Genomic DNA, 23498 nt, shown 5'->3' on the forward strand with positions numbered 1-23498 from the left:
AAGCATGCAGGTGCAGCAGGTGGTTAAGAAGGCAAATGGTATGTTGGCCTTCGTAGCAAGAGGATTCGAGTACAGGAACAAGGATGTCTTGCTGCAGTTGTACAGGGCCTTGGTGAGACCACACCTTGAGTATTGTGTGCAATTTTATTCGCCTTCTCTGAAGAAGGATGTTCTTGCCATGGAGGGAGTGCAGCGAAGATTCACCAGACTGATACCTGGGATGGCAGGAATGATGTATAAGGAGAGATTGGGTCAATTGGGCTTATACTCGCTGGAGTTTAGAAGAATGAGAGGGGATCTCATTGAAACTTATAAAATTATAACAGGACGAGACAGACTATATGCAGGAAGGATGTTCCCGATGGCGGGGGAGTCCAGAACCAGGGGTCACATTCTAAAGATGACTGGTAAGCCATTTAGGACAGAGATGAGGAGGAATTTCTTCACCCAGAGAGTGGTGAAATTGTGCAATTCTCTACCACAGAAGGCAGTTGAGGCCAATTCATTAAATATATTCAAGAAGGAGTTAGATATATTTCTTAAGGCTAAGGGGATCAAGGGATATGGGGAGAAAGCAGGGACAGGGTACTGAATCTGGATGATCAACCATGATCTCATTGAATGGCAGAGCAGGCTCGACGGGCCGAATGGCCTACTCCTGCTCCTATCTTCTATGTTTCTATGTTTCAGCTATCTGACTGGGTGGGGGGCATCGCTGGTGGGGTAAAACTTCCATCCACCACAGAGGTGGCCACATTTCTGACCCCAGGACCATTCACAGGCTGGAAGCAGGTTCCCAGCTTCCACTGCTGAGCCAGGCCAGACTGGGGTCAGCAACTAGCTGCAGGGAGCCTCGGGCCTGCTGCTCCTCAGTTCTCCTGAGATTGTGTGGCATGAACCAATGTTTTTTTATTCATTCAGGGGTTGTGAGTGTCGCTGGGAAGGCCAGCATTTATTGCCCATCCCTAATTGCCCTTGAGAAGGTGGTAGTGAGGCGCCGCCTTGAACCGCTGCAGTCCATGTGGTGAAGGTCCTCCCACAGTGCTGTTAGAGAGGGAGTTCCAGGATTTTGACCCAGCGACGATGAAGGAATGGCGATATATTTCTAAGTCAGAATCGTGTGTAACTGTAAACCTAAGGAGATCTGCAGAAACATATTGCAGCCCTATCTACATTTATTCTATATCGGTTTGGGAGAGAATCCAAGCAGGAGACTTTCAGAATAAGAAAGTAAATTCAGTTCAATAGTACCTGGCTACTGACGTACCCTCTTGAAACAGTGCTACATTCCTGATGGAAGCACTCTTGTTGATGTTAAATCATCTTTGCTTTTAGTTAGTGCAGCAATAGACTGGTAAGGACTGGGTTAACTCTGTGATCTGTCGTGTTCCTGAATTTAGCCTTGCTGCTGTGTAGAAGCAGTAAGTGGTGGCTGACTGCTTTGCCCTAGGGAAGGAGGGAAACTCATAGGGAAAGTCACCTCAACTGTTCTTCTACACCTACAGAACTGCAGAAGTTTACATTACAGAAAAAAGCCATTTGGCCCATTGTGTCCATGCCGGAAAGGATGTCCTGCATTCAAAAAAATGTCAACCATGTGACTTTTTTGGCATCATGTGAGTTTACTAATTATATAGGGTTGAACACTCAGCCAAAATAAACACAACAAACATATTTACGAAGAAGCAAGAAAAACATCTGAACCACAAACAGTAGGTTGATAGATCGGCAGGTACTGGCTGGCCTGCTTTTACTTCTGAACATTAAGGTGTGGCATTTAGCACGATGGCAACCTTCTGGTCAGTTGTAATGCAAAACACTGCCAGATGTAGGAGGCAACTCCATTTAAAGGTGTATTTCCTTTCATAATATTTCGTAGATTTCTTCCTAAACTTCATTTTTAAAAAAACACAAAAGTACTTGTTTAGAATTTTCTATTTTAGCTTTGTTTTTATTTTAACTCACTTCTCCCTCCCCCACCCCAATGCTTTATTAGATTGTATACGTTTACACGCTCTTTCAGGTAATGGTTTTATGAGTACATGCTGTGCTCGAGACTACATGAAACTTGCAGGTCATGCGTAGTTTCACAGTTCTGTACATTGTCATGGAATGCTTCGTGGTGGGGAAAATTGTTTATCAATGGTAACTTAAAAGAAGAAATGTGAGACTTCAAAAGTAAATGATGAATATTTTTTAATCTCATGAGGAATATCAGTGTTGGAGAATGAAATATAATGGCCCAAAAATTCCTGTAACCGGTCAACAAGCGGCGCCCGCACTTAATTAGACTTGCCCTTGCCCATTTAATGTTGACGATATTTTGCCCTGGAAATTGCTGGAAGTGCGAGATGGAAATGGCGCAAAGCCCTCTACAGGCCATCTGGGATCTGAGTGAACAGGGCAAGCAACTGTGTCTCTCCTTAACCAATCAGATTGAAGTATTCTGAAATTTACAGCGCATGGTCTGAACAAGGAAATGTTAGAATGGGTGAATTCATTTTTGCAGGTCTGTTGAAATTATTTATGTATAATGAATATATTACCAGCGCTTAAAATATCCAGAAACTTTTTGTGTAAGAGCCATTTTGAATATTAACTGGGGCAATAAATGAATATTTCAGCTGTATGTTTGTGTAAGGAAGAAGTGGAAGGTACAAAAGAAATGGAACAGCTAAGCAGGTAGGTCAATAAAAAAAACACTTGTAAAGAAATCTTATCTGCTGTATTAGAAGTAACCACTGGTGATGTGTCCAGGTGTTGGAGATGGACCTCTCCAAACAACTGCAGGCCTATGAGGTTGAGTACCACGTTCTTCAGGATGAGCTGATAGATTCTTCTCCCCCCATGAGTGAAAATGAACGATTAGAAAAATTGGAAAGAAACAACAATAACTTACGCAAGCAAAACAGTGATCTACTGGAGGAACTTGAGGTATGAAGTGTGGATTTTGACCAAATTCTTTATAAACATGCAATCTAATATTGTCAACTTGTAGCAGTCTAGTGGTGCAGTATATTGAAGTCACACTTTAGGCCTGCATGAGTAAGGAATAGATTTATGATTTGCTTTCCTGCACATGTTGAATTCCCAGTTTCAGCTGTGCTATTTGGAAAAGATACAAGATACTGTTACCTGCAGGAATAGTTTGAGAGAGATGGCACCTGGTTGCTGTTGTATACATTCTGGCTGAAGAGCAACATTGGCAGAAGATTATCTTCCTGCCTTCTCTGGGAATGCTGATTCATCCTAGGAATCAAAAGGCTGTGGATGCTGGGTCAGTGGACACTTTCAGGACTGCGATCGATAGATTTTTGTTGGGTAAGGGTATCAAGGGATATGGAACAAAGGCAAATTATAAATAGAATTCAGGTACAGATCAACTATGTTCTGGTTGAATGGCGTAACAGGCTCAAGGGGCTGAATGGCCTACTCCTGTTTCTATACTCAAGCCCCATGCCAGAGACTTGAGCACAGGCTGATACTTCAGTGATATTTTAAACTGAGGCCCTGTCTTCCCTCTCCTGTGCCTGTAAGCTATTGCATGACCCCATTTTAAAGAAGAGCATGGAAGTTTTCCTGGTTACCTGAGCAACACTTATCCCTCAACTAACATCACCAGTAGATTATCTGGTCATTTATCTTGTTGTTTGTGGGACCTTGCCGTGCATAAATTAGTTGTCACGTTTTCCCAGATTACAGTAGTGACTATACTTCAAAAGTAATTCTTTGGCTGTAAAGTACTTTTGGATGTCTTGAGGTTGTGAAAGGTGCTATATAAATGCGAGTCTTTCTTTTCTTTACAAAGGTCGCTCATACAAAAATTGAGAGTCTGGAAGCTACAGTTAACACCTTGCTGTCCAATGAAGGGAATTTAAAGCAAGCCATTCGTACGCTTGAGCTGGAAAGAGCGGCACTCCTGGCTACGGTAGAAGGATTTCACAAGCAGCTTCCCAGCACTGAACATGCTGATGACAGAACACTTTCTGAAGCACAAGAAAAGGATTTGAAAATTTGATGCACTTTATATAAGCGGAGAAAAAAGAGAAAAGACATTTTAATTAGTTCAACCGGTAGGATTCTCTGGTTCCATCACATCACCAAGCAAAATATCTTTATTTGGGTCTATTCAAAGGCACAACAGTAGCACCTTGTCCAGCAATGTAGTTATAGTATGGATCACTGAATCATCACCTACTGTCAAAGGCAGATCAACAGAAGGTTCCTTTCTCCGAGAATTGCGTGGATTTATTTATATATAATGGTTAAGCCCTGGTGTTTATATTGGCCAATTCTTAACCATTAGATTTGGATAGTGTTTGAAGTGTTCTCTGTAATATCTTGTATACACTCACAGTTTAGAGTGAACCACATACTTGCAGTGTCTTCTTAACATTTAAACCTTTTTAACTGGAGGGTCACTCCATTTCAAAATTTCAGGTACCTGTAGTATGCTTTAAGGAAACTACTCTAAAGTTCCTTTTGCCATTCTGGTTTTCTAAATTCACTTCCTGCAAGCAGTGTTGTTTTTATAGGCAATCAGTATTTCATTTTTGCCTTTCTTATGAAAGCCTTTCTATACTTTGGTTTATATCAGATATGCTTAAGCTAGGCTGGCAACCATTTAAACAAATAACAAAATGTATTGTCCTAACCTAAAGTTTATTTACTGTAGAACAATCACATCACAGACCTGACGCCAAAAGGAAACCTGAGAAGCGAGGAGAGATCTGATTTCTCCAATTATGCAAATGCTGCATTGCGAAAAAATTAAAGGAGGACAGAAGAGGGAGAGACGGAGTCTTCGAATTGGTGCTAATAGGGTCCTTAAGTGAACTTGTGTCTAGGGTCATTATACAGCAAGCATAATAGTGTGCCCAGCCGTTCTACTCCAGTATTAGTGTTTGATGATCGCTTCAAATAGTTCATTTTCTTTATTTTACAACTCTGCTTTCCTATGAGTTTGGGATATCAATGTGGATATGCACGTGTGCAGTGACAGCTGGCATCTATATCTCCCATCATGTTACAGATGCTGGCTTTAATTTAAATATGTGTGTCGCACAGACAAAAATGAAATCCTGTTTTTATCATTTTAAAGCATCTAGCCAAAAAAAATTGTTTTGATCACGTTGGTTTTTCATCTGTCAGAACAGAAAAGTAGCAAAAGAACAAAAGACATGGATCATTCAAACAAAAAAGCTGTTGGCATTTATGCTCTTCCCACACACATCTGAACCACTCCACAAAACAATTGCATATCTCTATATGGTTCTGGGTAAAATAGCATTATTGGCAAATCATTGAAATACACATTTCTAGCTTACCAGTGAAGAGACCAGGAAGACAAAGGGATTGAATAAAAGTGATATACATCACATGGGCATTAATTAGTTGATTTTTGTATTTCTAATATATTAAACTCATTCAGTGACCAATATTAATATCGACTTCAAAAAAATTCAAAGCACCTCCAAAGGAAGTTACAAATGTTAATACAAAAATAAGAATATGAGAAAGTTAAGTTGCAATTCAAATTAAGTGGTATTTTTACAATACTTGTACGCCACAGTTCACCGTGTAGTATCATGGAAGGTGGCTTATTATCTATGTTTTACCAGTGTCAATCTATCACCTTCATGTGAATAGAAAGTGGCTTGGGAAATAGGGGGAAATGTTAACCATAGTTTCATGGAAACTGCAGTTGGTCTACTTTTGTCATGCTTACAGCAGCAACAACTTGCATTTGTATTTACAGCCCTGTGACAATCTAGTACCCAGACCAATGAACCAAAAGTGATGGTATTTTTTAATTGATTTGGCATTAACTCCGGCATTTCAGTTAACAGTGAAGTTCATAAGCATACTGATGTAGTTTAACGGTGCTTGGCAATTGATTAAGTACAAAGAGTGGACCTTGGACAATGAAGTGAATGTGAAAAGAGTGAAAATACACCCTAGCTGAAGGTTTGAAAGGATATGGGAATCCAACTAATTAACGCTGTACCCATTAGCTGATATTTTTTATGAATTGAAAACCATCATTTCAATACTTTAACCCCATGCTCTTATTCTCTATTTAAGCCAAATTACTTGTATTTTTGGAGACACATGACAAAATACTTGGATAAGCAGCCCTTGGTGGGGATACTCACATTAAACAAAGCTGGTTTGTACCAGTTTAAATACAGTGAAATGGATTGATGGCTATTTTTCTTAACTTGCATTACTTTTTCATTCCTTACTAAAGAGCTCCAAAGTTAAAGGCTAAAAGGACAAGTCACTTTTCTTTGTCTATTGATCATTTCAAGACCCTTTTTTGAACTGGTTATAAACCAGGTAAAAGGAGAATAGTTTGCAATCTAGCTGATCAAAGAGAATAGTTTTTAAATTGTATCAATTAAACTGGTACAGAACTCCGCTGCATAGTTTATTTTTCAACTGAGAATGTATCTGAGGAGGGCCGATGTAACAGAATTGGAGAGATAACCCAGAGATTATAAATATGATGCATTATCATCTCAACCCGCTCCCTAAAAGCAAGGGGCAATGTAGATGATAGATAGCATTCCAATTTTGTGATTGCAATGTATTTGAACACCAGTGTAATTAATTGTGCTTTACATGTTCATGTGCCTTCTTCTTCTAATAATTCTGGTACCTCAGTTGTAGTATTACATAATGAGAGTAAGCCAAGCTATATGGTTCCACGAAATGGTGCACTTTAAACAGGTTGCCGTGAAGTTGTGAATTTTTTGTTATCCATTAATTAGGTTTCTTTTTTGATGGATCACAACAGTTCATGTTGAGGCTTGGTCCGGTTTTTTTTCTCACTAGCTATGTGCCATAAATTAGTATGGGGCTGTTGCTGTTTAGTGATTATCTGCAATTAAATCACAAACCGTAGTATGAGATTTAAAATGCAACATGAAGATGTCCACTGGCTTCTGTCTGAATAAAATTGGATTTGGGTCCAATTTGGATTGGTTGATAACTGTATTGACGGTCAGTGTCAAACGGTGCAACTGTGGAATTCAAAATGGCTGGAACATGCATCTCTCCCAATGCTGGGTCTGCAGTGCCATGTTTAACTTTAGCGTAGTTCAGTGTTGAGAATAGTCCTTCATTTCTACACTGTTTCAGATTTAGCAAAACAGAGTTTGACAATTATTTCGGAATGTTTACACTCCTTTTCAAGTTTGCCGATACTTGCTCCTTTTATAAACAAATACTTTGGTCTGTCCGGTATGGAGATTTTAAAAGTGAAATATTGCTGCTGATTTTTATGTCTGCAATTTGTGGCAAAAGCATCTCTGTGCTTAACTTCAGAAATTCAATGGGGTAGGGCAGGAAGGGAAAGTGAAGAATGCCAAAGGAGTTGGGCATGTGCACAACCATAATGGAACACAGTTCCTGTTAAGTGTGAAATTTTAATCAATAAACTGATTTGAATCACTGTTAATTTATTGTGGTTTTTTTTTGTTTCATTGGTAAGTCTTGAGTCATAAAACATTTTTAAAAATAGGAGCAGGAGTAGGCCATACGGCCCTTGAGCTTGCTCCACCCTGATCTTTGACCTCAACTCCACCCTGTTATGTTCATAAATAATTAGACGTTTTTATTATGAACAGCTAGCTTGTGCTAGTCATTTATTCAGCCATGTTGACTTGTATACAGTAGCCATGTTGACTCTCTCTCGACCAGTGCCTCGTGTTAAGCAAGACCACCCCTATAGATGTAGCCCACTACTAAAATATACAGCCACACCTAGTGTACCATTCTCGAATGACATGTTACTGCATATCATTACATCCCCCTTCCTTTGAGGTTAAACAAAATCAATATCAATCAACTTTCAAGAAAAACGATAAAGATGATATCAGTAACACTTTGTTAGTGCTCTATAAACCTTCGAATGAACTTTTTTTTTACATAACGACACAAACATTTTTTTTAAACATCTTCACAACAGTCAACACATCTTCAAAGCTTTACTTTATGAACTCTAAGCTTTTCATTCTTTTATTATAGTTTTCTTTGTACTCAAAGATTAAGTCTATCAGGCTTTTTTACTTCACGTGTGGATCTTCTCAGCACAGGTAAGTCTGATGTGTTTGCATGAGAGCCTGTATGTGTGTTTGTGTTAGATTGTTCTGATGGTGTGTAACAAGATTCAGTTGCGGCATTGTCATCGATTTGCTCTTGGATAGTTTCTTGTGTTTTCAGGAGGGAACGGCGGTTCCTCCTGAGAATCTGTCCTTCCTCAGTCCTAACAGTGTATGACCTTGGTCCTACTTCCTCAAGAACTGTAGTTTTCCTGTTCCATGCATTTGGATCCTCAATCCTGACAACATCATCCCTTGTCAATGGTTTCATAGTTTTGGATGACTTGTCATAGTGTGATTTCTGTTTCAGCTTTAACAGTTGAAGTCTCTGTCTCAGTTCCTTACTCTGCTTTTCTTTTGCACAGCAGGGTAGCGTGGTGCGCAACTTGCGACCCATTAGGAGTTCAGCAGGTGAAGAACCACAGTCTAAAGGGGAGGCTCGGTAGCTCAGCAGGGTGAGATAAGGGTCAGACTTGCTTTCTGTTGCTTTCTTCAGTAGCTGTTTGAGAACTTGAACACCTTTCTCTGCCTTACCATTCGACTGAGCATACAGAGGACTGGATGTGATGTGCTGAAAGTCATAATGTGCTGCAAACTTGCCACTCCTTACAGTTGAAGCACGAACCATTGTCGCTAATGGCAATCCTGGGAATCCCATGTCTGATGAAGATGGATTTAATATGCATTATGACACTGCTTGCTGATGTGCTTGAGAGCAGCGCCATCTCAGGATAGTTAAAATAGCAGTCAATCACTAATAGTCTTTACCATTCAAATGAAAAAGGTCCAAACCAACCTTTTGCCATGGTGCTGTTGGTAAGCCAGCTACTATCATTGGTTCCTTTGCTTGTTTATTTTGGTGTTTCTGACATGTCTCACATTTACCTATCATGTTCTCAATGTCCTTATTTATGCCAGGCCAATAAACAGTGTCTCTTGCTCTCCTTTTGAATTTTTCAATTCTGAGGTGTCCCTCATGAATCCTTTTGAGCATGTCTCGACGTAGAGCCTGTGGAATGACTATTCTGTTCTGTCTTAGTAATAGTCCACTTGCGACACTCAACTCTGACCTGATGTGATAGTACTTTGGACAGGAACCTTTTGGCCAACCATGATGAATGTTCTCTATTACTGTTTGTAACACTGTATCTTTTACTGTTTCTTCTGCTATTTGCTTTGATTTTGTGTCTGACACGGGCAGCGCAGCAGTGACCATACTCACATGAACATCCACATCTTCCTCAGTAGAGCTCACATGACTCATTGTGGGTGCTCGGGATAGTGCATCTGCTAACACTATGTGTTTGCCTGGTGTGTAGATCAGTTCAAAGTCATATCATTGCAGCTTCATTATGGGTCGTTGAATCCTTGGAGACATCTCATTCAGGTTTCTTTTTACGATGGCAACCAATGGGCAGTGGTCTGTCTCAACTGTGAAGGTGGGAAGTCCATATATGTAGCCATGGAACTTTTCTAGTCCAACTACCAAGCCTAGACATTCCTTTTTAATCTGGGCATATCGACACTCAGAATCAGTCATAGACCTGGAGGCATAGGCAACAGGCTTCCAATCTTCACCCTCTGCTTGTAACAAGACCGTGCCTAGGCCATCTTTTGATGCATCCGTTGACACTTTGATTCTCTTTGTTGGGTCAAAGAAGGTGAGTACAGGTGTGGTTGTCAGCACTGTTTTGAGGCTCATTCACTCTTGTTCATGTCTTTCTGTCCATGCAAACTCATTTGTTTTATGCAGCAGGTCTCGCAGACAGGCTGTCTTGGCTGACAAGTTAGGAATGAACTTTCCAATGAAGTTTATCATCCCCATGATGCGTAGCACTCCTTTTTTGTCAGTGGGTCGGGGCATGTTGAGTATGGCGTTTACTTTTTCCATATCTGGCTCTATTCTTTTACCAGATAGATTATCTCCTAGGAAAGTGACTTCCTGGACGCCAAACTGACACTTGGCTTTGTTGAGCTTCAGTCCATTCCGGCGTATGCTCTGTAGCACTTTAGTCAGTCTCTCATTGTGTTCTTTCAGTGTGGAGCCCCAGATAATGATGTCATCAACATAGACCCGAACTCCTTCTAGACCTTCAATTATGTGTTCCATCGCTCTATGAAAGATTTCAGATGCAGATATTATCTCGAAAGGCACTCTGAGGAAACAATACCTGCCAAATGGTGTGTTGAAGGTACAGTATTTGGTGCTCTCCATCCAGTTTTAGTTGCCAAAATCCTTGTGAGGCATCAAGCTTTGTGAAGTATCTGGCACCTGACATTTCACTGGTGATTTCTTCTCGCTTGGGAATCTGGTAGTGTTCACGTTTTATGTTTGCATTTAAGTCCTTTGGATCCATGCATACTCTTAGATCATTGTTCTTTTTCTTTACACATACCATGGAGTTAACCCAGTCTGTTGGCTCTTTGACTTTCCTGATGACTCCTAGTGTGGTCATTCTGTCCAGTTCCTTCTTGAGCCGGTCACGCAGGGGTGCTGGAACTCTCCGTGGAGCATGTACCACTGGCTGAGCATCCTCCTTTAGCTGGATCTTGTAAGTGAATGGTAGAACTCCAAATCCTTTGAACACATCCTGGAAATTACTCACTACAGAATCCACCGAGTCATCTGGTCTGCTTATGGCACAGTTTATACGGTAGACTCTCTTGACCAGTTCTAAGTCCTCACAAGCTTTGTCACCTAGTAGTGAATCAAGTCCTTCAGCCACAACAGAAAACATGAGATGATGCACTTTGTCTTTGACTGTCACTTTAAGTCTACATACACCTAAGCTATCTATTTTCTGTCCATTATAGTTCTTCAGTAGTACTGACTTTTTCTGTATTTTGGGCTTTTCTTTCATATTCTTAATGTCACTCATACTGATTAAGTTTGCTTTTGCCCCAGTGTCTAGTTTCAATGTAACTAGTGCTCCATTTACCTGCAGTGGCATCATCCATTTGTCCTCTTTTACTGCATTAACTTTATGTTCAGCATTGTCTATTCCTGAGGGCTGCACATTTTCTGTATCTTTTTCTATATTGTCACATGACACCATTCCTACAAAAAATGTCTCACTTAAATCAGTGTCCTCTTTTACTGCATTAACTTTATGTTCTTTCTTTGTTTTTACTTTTGAAAAGCATTGTTTGGCAAAGTGATTCTTTCCATTACATTTTGTGCACATTTTCCCAAACGCTGGGCATTGTCTTGACTGGTGCTGGTAACCACAGCGTTTACAATTGAAAGTTCCATCCTCCGATTGCTTTGCATTCCTGTTCTGCCCATGTTTCTTCCCCTTGCAGGACACAGCACCGACAGCTGCACTGTCACTCACTACAGTCGCACCATTATTAATTTCACTGAAAGTCTTTGCGTGCTGCTGAGCTAGCTCACTGGCATGGCATATTTTCACAGCATCCTCCAATGTCAGTTCGGTTTCTCTCAACAGACGTTCCCTGACCTTTTTATCATGAATACCAAACACAATCTGGTCACGAATCATGGATGATTTCAGATCAGAGAAATTACATGTCTGTGCTTTCAGTTTCAGATCGGTCACAAAGCTATCAAAAGTCTCATTTTGCTGCTGTGTCCATGAATGGAACACATACCTCTCATTGTTCTTCCAAAAAGAATGCGACCGATGTGTATCAAACTCCTTTAGCACGTCGTCCATTTTTTCTCTGTCCTCCTCTTGATCAAATACAAACGTATGAAATATCTCTATCACCTGCGGGCCTGCAACCGTGAGCAGCAACGCTATTTTCCTTGCGTCTGGCTTCGTACCGAACCCGATGGCGGCAATGTAGAGTTCGAATTGTTGTTTGAAAGTCCGCCAATTGCAGTCGACATTCCCCGTGAGTTTCAAACCCTCCGGTGGCTTCAAATTCTCCATGTTGCATTTCGCAATATTCAGCAGATATTACCACTCCTGATACCATGTTATGTTCATAAATAAATAGACGTTTTTATTATGAACAGCTAGCTTGTGCTAGTCATTTATTCAGCCATGTTGACTTGTATACAGTAGCCATGTTGACTCTCTATCGACCAGTGCCTCGTGTTAAACAAGACCACACCTATAGATGTAGCCCACTACTAAAACATACAGCTACACCTAGTGTACCATTCTAGAATGACATGTTACTGCATATCATTACACATCCGATCCCCCATATCCCTTGAGTTCTGAAAATACATGGTGGGGCACATCGCAGCATAAGTACTGGGATGTATCCAATGGGATCCTCTGCCGCTGATCCCAGCTGACTTTCTGGGGTCCGGGGGGCGGGGGAATCCCTCATTAGCTGCCCAATGGAAGGTGCCTTTGCTACTAGGGATCATCTAGGATACCTGTCATTGTAAACATCTTGAAAAATCATATGGAGGTTGCTGAGTCAGGTGGGTGTCGGAACTCCCCCTTCCACACCAGGAAGAAGCTATAGCAGCTCCCCATGGTCCTTTTTTGTAAGGGGATTCTGCCTCCTCCTGCATCAGGGGTGGGTGGAGGCTTCACCCCAACAGGCCACAGAAGAAACTTCAACCAGGAGCCACAAATGGATCCTCGCTTAATTTGCAGCTGTTCTTCCTGCCTGAAGGCCCACAGATTTTTGGTGCATTAGTTTTTAATCAAGCTTTGATCCTTCATGTGTATATTTTTAGATTTTAGTAATAGTCCTCTTAAAACCTTGTTGTTTGAGTTATATCACTAGCAATAACACTATTCGGTTAAATTCCTTACTTGCTGAAGAGGCAATTCATAGAGTTTGGTCGAACAGTTATTGAAAGACATGCTTTGAAGGTTAATGGACTGTTTAACTGAATTCTATTTTCCATACAATAAATAGAAGAAGCCATACTGAACAATAGTTTATCGTCCTCTGTGTCATCTGTTAGAACCTGTGAAAGATCAGCTTTTTCTCACATCCAAAGTCATTCCACCGAATCTATTTAATTTTAGATACAGTTCAGAGCTCCTCTGTGCTCCCATCAAATGCACAATTTGCATTCCACAATAGCTTGCTTGGCTGCACATTGTTTTAAAAGCTCCCTTAAAATTTAGGAATATCTTGACTCTGGGGCTGGAAAACTGCAATCACAATGGCCCCGATTTTCTCCCAGCCGTCAGGCGGGTTTTAAGGCGGGCGGGGGCCAAAAATCGCAGAAATAGGGGGTCGCGACCCCACCCCCACCCGATTCCCCACCCCGCCCGACTTTCGCCCCCGTGTTTCAGCGCGACCCGAATCAGTCCCACCCACCACAGGTGGGAATGGTTGGCGGGAGCCTAATGATCAATTATTGGCATGTTTAGTCCTATTTTCAAGGGCCCTTGCAATTTTCTGCCTTTCCCCACATAAAACACGCCTGGTGGGAACACCGCTGATGAAACCTGGCGTGAACAGAGTTGGCTTGCTTGCTTTCAGCTGCAGGTCAATCAGGACTGAAGAGATTTAATCAGACAGCATTTGCAGGCTGCAGGACCTTGTTGCTGAAGGCTTGGGGCAACTTGTTGAAGGTTTAGGCACAGCTGTGGAAGGTTGGAGCCTCACACACTTCTCCAGTGTGAGCTTTTGGGAAGCCCCTCTCACCACCCTAACTCAGCGCCTCCTCAATGGAGGCATCTGCCAGAAGCATGGGAGGCCTTTTGTTCCTTCCCTTCCTGGCATTAGAGGATCTCCAACAGCCGAGGAGGCTGGAGCAACTCCAGCAACAGCATCATCAGCAACAACAGCACCAGCAGGAGCGGCAGGCTGCGGCTCAGCGACCTGGGGCAGGACAGGCCAGAAGGGGCCAGCGCATGGAAGGCCATCGGCGCAGGAGATACCCCCCAAACAGGGTCTACAGACACAGGGTCAGCTATCTCAACATGACTGAGCAGCAGTGCCAGAGGCAGCTCCGACTTTCGCGAGAGGTTGTGACTGACATCTGTGCAATGCTGCAGCAAGACCTGGAGCCCAGAGCACCAGGTCGACACTCCTTACCAGTGGCCATCAAAGTCATCACCGCGCTCAACTTTTATGCCTCGGGCTCCTTCCAGGGATCAGCAGCAGACATCAGTGGCATCTCCCAGGCGGCCGCACACACTTGTATCACGCAGGTAACCGATGCCCTCTTTGCCCTCGCGCACAATCACATCCATTTCACCAGGGATCGCGCAAGTGTGAGGGCGCGAGCGCTTGGATTAGCTCAGCTGGCAGACTTTCCAAGGGTGCAGGGCATCATTGACTGCACACATGTGGCCCTTAGGGCACCCCACTGCAATCCAGGAGTTTTTGTCAACCGCAAGGGCTTCCACTCCCTTAACGTTCAGCTGGTGTGTGACCACAAGAAGGTGATTTTGCATGTTTGTGCCAGGTACCCTGGCAGCTGTCATGACTCCTTCATACTGCGCCAGTCTACTGTGCCTCCGCTATTCAGTCCGCCAAGCGAACTTCAAGGATGGCTACTTGGAGACGAGGGATATCCCCTGCGCTCTTGGCTAATAACACCATTGAGGAGACCAGCCAGCGAAGCTGAGGAGCGCTACAACTCCAGCCACACTACCACCAGATGCATTATCGAGCAAACCATCGGATTGCTGAAGATGCGCTTCAGATGCCTCGATAGATCAGGTGGAGCCCTACAGTACTCATCAGCCAGGGTCTCCAAAATCGTCGTGGTATGCTGTGTGCTTCACAACATGGCACAGCATCGTGGCTTGCTGATTCCGCAGGACCAAGAGGCTCCTCACAGAGCCGCCTCGGATGAGGATGATGCTGAGGAGGAGGAGGAGGAGGACGGAAACGAGCATCCTGCAGAGGCCCGCCAACCAGCGGCACCAGTGCGTGAGAATATTGCTGGGCGGAATGCAAGGAATGCACTCATCCTGGGCAGATTTGCGTAGCCTGGTACATCAAACACTGCAGCCTCACTGCTTCTTAAATGACCATGGACAGTGGCCCATGCCTGCATATTCCTACCTATTTGACCAGCTTGCCGACATCTGCAAGTTATCCTAAGGCCTCTATGTGATATCCCCATTCGCCAAATGACAGACGCCATAACTGCAGCAGCTGCCACCAGATTTTTTATGTACAGGAAAATGATGGCATTAAAACTATTTACAAGACTTTTCACCCAAGTGACTACCCTTGTGATTAGTGGTGCTTTATTTTTCTCTTACGCGTGCTCCTACGTAGTGCTACCCCTGTGGCTTCAGCAGATGTGGAGGCCCCTTGCTCACTTTCCTGCTGTGCCTGTCTCGACACCTTTGGCGGGCGTCCTCTGGGGTGGCGAGCCTGTGAGGGCTTGCCAGCAGTCTGCTGCTCCTGCGGCTGTGCAGGGCTTGAGACTCCCATCTCACTGGGGTGTGGACTCCGGCGGGCCTCTGACCAAGGGCTCTGAAGTGGCATGGAAGTGTGGGCGCATGGAGAGGAGCCCCCACTTCCTTGAGGTTTGCCAACAACCTCCCTCTCATGGGTCAGCTCCCCCTCAGTGCCTGCAAGTGGCTGGAGAGCACGTTGCTGCACATCAGGGGGGCCATGGGAACCCGTCTCAGCACTGGAAGTCCTGCTCAGAGGGACTTCCATGAAGGTCTGGTTCCGGTGCTCAATAGATACCCATCGCTCCTCAAGAGATGCCATTCTGTTCAGAGCACTCACCATGTTTTTGACACCCTGGCGACTAAGCTCCTCCATGGCCGCAGCCCTCCTCTCCTCGGCTGCAGCCCTTCTCTCTTCGGCTGCAGCCAGCATTGCCACAGAGGTAGCCATCCTTTCCGTGGTGATGCTTTGATGCGCCAATGACTCCAATAATGCTCTGCTCATGCTTGCCATGGACTCCTCCATTCAATCCACACTCACAGCGACCCTGGAGACAAAACCTCCCAGAGACTCCTGCATCTGTGCATGGAGATCCATCACCTCCTCTCTTGCGGATGGACCCAGAGGCATAGGGTCGACATGCAGCTGAGCTGAGCTGGCAGAGCCCTGCGCCCTCCGACGAGGACTCTCCACTGCTGCCCCTGTCTCCACAATCTGCTGATGCTCACTTGTGAGCTGTGATACACCAGGTGACAACATTACTCTATGTCCCAAAGGTCCCCCCGAGATTTGAGTGTCTGCGCTGGTGCTGGGTGCGCTTACTTCTGCTGACGCTGCGCCCTCAGAGGCTGGAGCTTCCTCTGAGGAGTCTGGCTGCAAAGCCTCTTCCTCCTCGGCAGTGGCGATGGGGGCACTGGATGGTCCTGTGGGGGAGTAAAGGAAAGAGTTGGAGATGTGATGGCAAGGCTACTTGCACATTGGATTTGGCATATGCTCATAAGTCCAAATGATGTGGCTTCAGAATCATATCAGCAACTCATGCTATGTCAATGAGAGAGATGGGGAACTATCCTATCTCTCCTGCCCCAGCATCCACAGGCACGTCAGCCCCAGCAATCTCGATCGCTGCTTCCTCCCAGGGGCTCAGGTGGGCGACTGAGGGTGGTCCTCCTCCAGTCCTCGCACGCTCTCGTCTATTGTGAGCTCTTTTCCTGCAACGAGAGAGACAAGTGGAGTTTGAGTGAGAGTGCAGGAGTGAGTGTAGCGATTGCATAGCATAGATGCTTAGAAGGAGACAAAGATGGTGTGAGGCTGCAAGACCAAGGGCCCTCCCTGTGTGTTGTCAGTTGTGTTCCAAGCATCAGAGTGAGAGGCAGTGTGAGGGCTGCATGGTGGAATAGTTATGTGAATGTGAGCATAGAGAGATGCGGAATGGGTAAGGGTGCATGGATGTGACTGTGAAGTGGGATGTGGAGGAAGAGATTGCTGAAGCTGAGTGCTGTTGGGGAAAGGCAATGGGGATCAGGTTGAGGGTGATGGAAACTTCATACTTACTTTCCCTGTGCGGTGAAGGCCATGGAAGCGCTTCCTGCACTGCATCCAGGTGCGACGGGTGACTCCCAGAGAGTTTACCTCTGCAGCCACCTCCATCCAGGCAGCCCTGGACTCTTTGGGAGGCCTCTTCCTCCCTGAGCGAGGGTAGAGGACCTCCCTGTGGGCCCTTACCCCATCCACCAAGGTCTGCAGTGACGTCTCGTTGAATTTGGCGGCAGCTCGGCCTCTGCCGCTGGCAGCAGCTGGTGCAGGCTCCTCTGCCATTGTGCAAGAGTGGTTGAGAAGCCTGCAGAGGTGGAGAAGCTTGCTGGAAACTTTAAAAGCACCACGAATGATGACATCATACTGTGGGGCTTTCTGACTGGAAATGGACAATTAGCAAGGCTGCCCACATGCTGGAACTTAATTGGCCACTTGAGGGAAAATTGCGTGCAGCTGGCTGACATTTTTGTTCGGGTCGGAACCCCACATTCGGGGAACCCAAAAATTTCCTGCACGATCCAGAAAATCGGGCCGAATAACTCATACTCCTGACCCTACCAGAATGTCCAGGATCATGGCGGGGTCAAGTTATTTAAATAATTCTGGTAGGTGCCTGCACCAGTATGGGCAAATCCTGGGAATTTTCATGAGGGGGTAGGTGGGGGGGGGGGGGGGGGAGGGGTGGTGTGAAAGAAGATGATGTGATGCTTGGATGCCATGTGGGTGAGCAGCCAGCAAGCCTGGTAAAAGCTACAACAGTCCTTAGGGCCTTTGCTGTAAATTGGCTTGGAGCTGCCACATACTGCAAACATCGTGGTGCCACAGATACAGGTAATGGACTCCTCCAACTGTTATCTGCTACACATTCTGATGGACCATTTCCAGTGCATGCACATAAGATTGATGCGCTGTAAGCATCTTTATTTTAAAAGCAGGATCCATAAGATCTGGATCCTGAGACACTTCAGCCAAGGGCCGATGTCTCCTGACCCTCCTTATCTTTCAGTGCCTTCTTCCTCATTTTCCATCCCCAGCGCCTTCTGCTCACTCATGCTCTGTGCATCAGCCTGGTGCATTCTCCACTGGCTCATTCTCTAATGCCCTTCTAGGCTGCTGCTATGGCAGGGCAAGGGTGAGTGAACGTGTGTGCAATGCAGTGCAGGCAGGGCTGAAAATGGAGGTACTTGCTTCTTCACCTTCCTACTTTGCTTCTTGTTGCTGTGTGATATCTAGAAGAGCAAAGGAAAAAAATAGGTTGCTGAGGAGCAGATTGTATATGTGACTTCCTTGTAGAATGAGTGACATGAGGGATTTTTTACCTAGTTTTCTGACTTATGTGTGGTCCAATAGCATGAGAAAGATGAAAAGCAGAATGTCATAATGAACCCATAGCTGGCACCTGCAACTTCCCTGTCACCAAGTCTCCTTTCTGTTTGCCTCCTGAGGGAGCTCTAATGTAATTAATATACAGGAAACTCTCATTTAAATGGCACCTAAACATCCAGAATTCTCTATTAACCAGCAAAGTTCATACTCTGAAAACAACACCTCAATAACTGGAAATGTTGCCGAGTCTGAGTCTCCCGCGGTGGCCGAGTTAGTCAGCGGGGGTAGTTCTCCAAACTGCCACTACTCGGCTTTTTGGCACTATCGGAAGTCCGAACACCTCAATAACAGGAGTCTGACTCTCCCGCGCTGCCGGTAGTCTTTTCCGATCTGCCATTTTTCTGTTTACTGTATAAATTTTGTTTTACTGTTAAGTAATTAAAGAGTTATGGATTACCCTCAACTGGCAGTACTGTACTTAATCAAGCAGCTTCCACCATCCATTTGACACAACATTCTGTAGGTGAGTACCCAATTACTGTATACTGCACATTTCTTGATTTTTTTAATTTTTGTTTGTTAAAAATAGCCTCGGTAGATAACCCTCTCCGTTATCCGGAATTTTTAATCAACCGGCACCATCCCGGTCCTGTTGGTGCCGGATACCAAAGAGTTTCCTGTAAGTAGAGAAAAAGTACTAGAGAAACTAATGGGACTAAAAGCCGACAAATCGCCTGGACCTGACGGTGTACATCCTAGGGTTCTAAAAGAGGTGGCTGAAGAGATAGTGGATGCATTAGTTTTGATTTTCCAAAATTCCCTAGATTCTAGAATGGTCCCTGCGGATTGGAAGGTCGCAAATGTAACACCGCTATTCAAGAAAGGAGGGAGAGAAAAAACAGGGAACTACAGGCCAGTTAGCCTGACATCAGTCATCGGGAAAATGCTGGAATCCATTGTTAAGGAAGTGGTATCAGGGCATTTAGAAAATCATAACATGATTAGGCAGAGTCAACATGGTTCTATGAAAGGGAAATCGTGTTTGACAAATTTATTAGAGTTTTTTGAGGATGTAACTAACAGGGTAGATAAAGGGGAACCAGTGGATGTAGTATATTTGGATTTCCAAAAGGCATTTGATAAGGTGCCACATAAAAGGTTATTGCACAAGATTAGGGCTCATTGAGTTGGATGTAATATAGTAGCATGGATAGAGGATTGGTTAACGGACAGAAAACGAGTAGGGATAAACGGATCTTTTTCAGGTTGGCAGGCTGTAACTAGTGGGGTGCCACAAAGATTAGTTTTGGGGCCTCGACTATTTACAATCTATATTAATGACCTAGATGAAGGGACCGAGTGTAATGTATCCAAGTTTGCTGATGATACAAAACTAGGTGGGACAGTTAGCTGTGAGGAGAACACAAAGGCTGCGATTTTGCCGGCGCTCAGAGGGTGGGTTTGGAGGCGGGTCAGAGGGTAAAATCGCAAATATTGACGGCGGGGTCCGAATCCCACCATCAACCCGCCTCAATGCAACTTTCCCAAATGCAGGCTCCCAGACTCCCGATCGGTCCCACCACCAAGTGACAGAGAGGCCCTTAAGGCCTGGATAAGCCTATTTTCACAGTGGTTTTCCGTTTTTCCACATTTTCTGCGTGTTCCACACTGTTCCCGAACCACGCCAGCTGATTTTGCGGGGTACTTCTAGTTGCTGCCTTCTTGACAGCTGCAGCTGCAGCATAAAAACAGAGCTCTCAACAAGGCTCATTTACAGATGACAGAACTTTGTTTTTTCAGGTCTTGGAAATCTTTTTGCAGGACTATTGATCTTGTAAGTGGTGAAGCCGAGATCCATCTCCACTGTGACCTCCTGGGAAAACCCTCTCCCCACATTGAGCACTTCCTCAACTGAGACATCTACCAGCAGCATGGGAACCATTTATACACTCTCATCCTGGTCCTCAGATTCAGAGGAAGAGCAGCCGCGGCAGCAACAGAACCAGGCACAACAGCAGCAGCAACAACAGGAGCACCAACCTCCTCCTCACCCACCTGATGCTGCACAGGGTGTCAGCGCAGGGCTGCACGTCGCCGCAGGAGATACCCCCAACACAGGGTTTACAGGCCGAGGATGACCTTCCTCAACATGACTGAGCAGCAGTGCCAAAGGAGGCTGAGACTTTCGCGAGAGGTAGTCGCTGACATCTGCGCAATGCTGCACCGACACCTGGAGCCCAGAGGAGCGGGTGGACACTCCTTACCAGTGGCTGTCAAAGTCACCACCGTACTCAATTTTTTTGCTTCAGGGTCCTTCCTGGGATCATCAGCAGACATCAGCGGCATCTCCCAGTCGGCCACACACACTTTCATCACACAGGTTACCAATGCCCTCTTTGCAAAGGTGTACAACTACATCCACTTCTCCACGGATCAAGCAAGTGTAACCGCGTATGCGGTTGGCTTTGCAAATATGGCAGGCTTTCCAAGGGTGAAGGGCGTCATTGACTGCGCATATGTGGCCATTAGGGCACCCCATCACAAGCCAGCTGTTTTTGTCAACCACAAGGGCTTCCACTCCCTTAACGTCCAGCTGGTGTGTAACCACAGGAAGGACATTATGCATGTTTCCACAAAGTTCCCTGGCGGTTGCCATGACTCATTCATCCTGCAGCAGTCTAGTGTGCCTCCACTCTTCAATCCACCAAGGCAACTTTCCGGATGGCTACTTGGAGACAAGGGCTATCCCCTGAAGACGTGGCTAATGGCGCCGTTGAGGAGGTCATCGAACGAAGCAGAGGAGCGCTACAACTCCAGCCACATTTCGACCAGACCCTTCATCGAGCAAACCATCGGCTTGCTCAAAATGCGATTCAGATGCCTTGACAGATCAGGTGGTGCCCTACAGTACTCAGCAGCCAGGGTCGATTTGACGGTACAAATAACTCCACATGGGTATGATCTGGTGGCCATTACGGAAACATGGCTGCAAGATGATCATGACTGGGGACTAAACATACAAGGGTATTTGACAATTAGGAAGGACAGACAGGAAGGAAAGGGAGGTGGGGCTGCTATGTTAGTCAAGGATGGAATCACTGCAATAGTGAGAAATGATATTGGGTCAAAGGATCAGGATAGTGAAACAGTTTGGGTGGAGATAAGGAATAATAAGGGGGAAAAGTCACTAGTGGGCGTAGTCTATAGGCCTCCTAACAGTTGCAACTCTGTTGGTCGGAATATAAATCAGGAAATAGTTGGGGTTTGTAATAAGGGAACAGCTATAATCCTGGGGGATTTTAACTTTCATATTGACTGGACTAATCAAATTGGGCATGGCAACCTTGAGGAAGAGTTCATAGAGTGTATTAGGGATGGGTTCCTTGAGTAGTATGTAACTGAACCAACCAGGGGGCAGGCAATCTTAGATCTGGTCCTGTGTAATGAGTCACGGTGGCATAGTGGTTAGCACTGTTGCCTCACAGCGCCAGGGACCCGGGTTCGAATCTGGCCTCAGGTGACTGTCTGTGTGGAGTTTGCACATTCTCCCCGTGTTTGCGTGGGTTTCCTCCGGGTGCTCCGGTTTCCTCCCACAGTCCAAAGATGTGCGGGTTAGGTTGATTGGCTATGATAAATTGACCCTTAGTGTTAGGGGGATTAAATACGTGGGGTTACGGGGATAGAGTGGGATATGTGTTGGTGTAGGGGTTACGGGGATCGGGTGGGATATGTGTCGGTGCAGGCTCGATGGGCCGAATGGCCTCTATCTGCACTGTGGGGTTTCTGTGATTCTGTGATTAATAAAAAATGTCCTAGTAAAGGATCCCCTTGGAATGAGTGACCATAATATGGTTGAATTCCAAATTCAGTTTGAGGGTGAGAGAGTTGGATCTCAAACCAGTGTACTGAGCTTAAATAAAGGAGACTATGAAGGCATGAGAGTAGAATTGACTAAAGTGGACTGGGAAAACAGATTAAAGTGTAAGACAGTACAAGAGCAGTGGTCTACATTCAAGGAGATATTTCACATCTTTCAAGATAAATATATTCCACTGAGGAAAAAGGGGAGTAAAAGAAAAGACAGCCATCCGTGGCTTAGTAAAGTAATAAAGGATAGTATCCGACTGAAAACAAGGGCATATAAAGTAGCCAAATCTAGTGGGAGGATAGAAGATTGGGAAGCATTTAAAAGCCAGCAAAGAATAACTAAAAGATTAATTAAGAAAGGGAAGATAGATTATGAAAGTAAACTAGCAAAAAATATAAAAACAGATAGCAAGAGTTTCTACAGCTATATAAAAAGAAAAAGGGTGGCTAAAGTGAACGTTGGTCCCTCAGAGGATGAGACCGGGAAACTAGTGGTGGGGAACATGGAGATGGCAAAGACGCTGAACAAATATTTTGTATCAGTCTTTACAGTAGAGGACACTAAAAATATCCCAACACTGGACAAACAGGGGGCAATGGGGGGGAGGAGCTAAACACGATTACAATCACTAAGGAGATGGTACTCGGTAAAATAATGGGACTTAAGGCGGATAAATCCCCCGGACCTGATGGCCTACATCCTAGGGTCTTGAGAGAAGTGGTGGTAGGGATTGTGGATGCATTGGTGATTATTTTCCAAAACTCCCTGGACTCAGGAAAGGACCTGGCAGATTGAAAAACTGCTAATGTAACACTGTTATTTAAGAAGGGAAGTAGACAAAAAGCTGGAAACTATAGACCAGTTAGCCTAACATCTGTGGTTGGCAAAATGTTGGAGTCCATTATTAAGGAAACAGTAACGGAGCATTTGGATAAACATAATTTAATAGGACAGAGTCAGCATGGTTTTATGACGGGGAAGTCATGTTTGACAAATTTGCTCGAATTCTTTGAGGACGTAACATACAGGATGGATAAAGGGGAACCAGTGGATGTAGTGTATCTGGACTTCCAAAAGGCATTTGACAAGGTTCCACACAAAAGATTACTGATCAAGATAAAAAATCACGGGATTGGGGGTCATATACTGGCATGTGTGGAAGATTGGCTATCCAACAGAAAACAAAGAGTTGGGATAAATGGTTCATTCTCAGGATGTCATTCGCAAGGGTCAGTGCTGGGACCCCAACTCTTTACAATCTATATTAACGATTTGGAGGAAGGGACCGAGTGCAACATATCCAAGTTTGCCGACGATACAAAGATGGGAGGGAAAGCAGTGAGTGAGGAGGACATAAAAAA

General features: G+C 44.7%; 1 protein-coding gene across 9 annotated transcripts in view; it reads left to right on the forward strand.

Moving 5' to 3' along the window:
• The window catches only part of tbc1d1 (TBC1 (tre-2/USP6, BUB2, cdc16) domain family, member 1), a 492368-nt gene that overhangs the window by 436441 nt on the left and 32429 nt on the right, over positions 1 to 23498 (forward strand). For 3 of the 9 annotated variants that reach the window (XM_085968529.1, XM_085968549.1, XM_085968563.1), the window contains 2 exons: positions 2758 to 2934; positions 3809 to 7462. The exons of 5 other annotated variants lie outside the window; for them this stretch is intronic. In XM_085968529.1, coding sequence (XP_085824655.1) covers positions 2758 to 2934; positions 3809 to 4018 — 387 coding nt within the window. In that variant the 3' untranslated portion in view covers positions 4019 to 7462. Of the gene's footprint in view, positions 1 to 2732; positions 2935 to 3808; positions 7463 to 23498 lie in introns of those variants that run through there. One more of the 9 variants, XM_085968564.1, reaches the window with a different exon arrangement.

The sequence above is a fragment of the Somniosus microcephalus genome, chromosome 2 (assembly GCF_052327205.1).
Source record: "Somniosus microcephalus isolate GS21.2 chromosome 2, FLI_Smic_1.0, whole genome shotgun sequence".
NCBI classification, from domain to species: domain Eukaryota; kingdom Metazoa; phylum Chordata; class Chondrichthyes; order Squaliformes; family Somniosidae; genus Somniosus; species Somniosus microcephalus.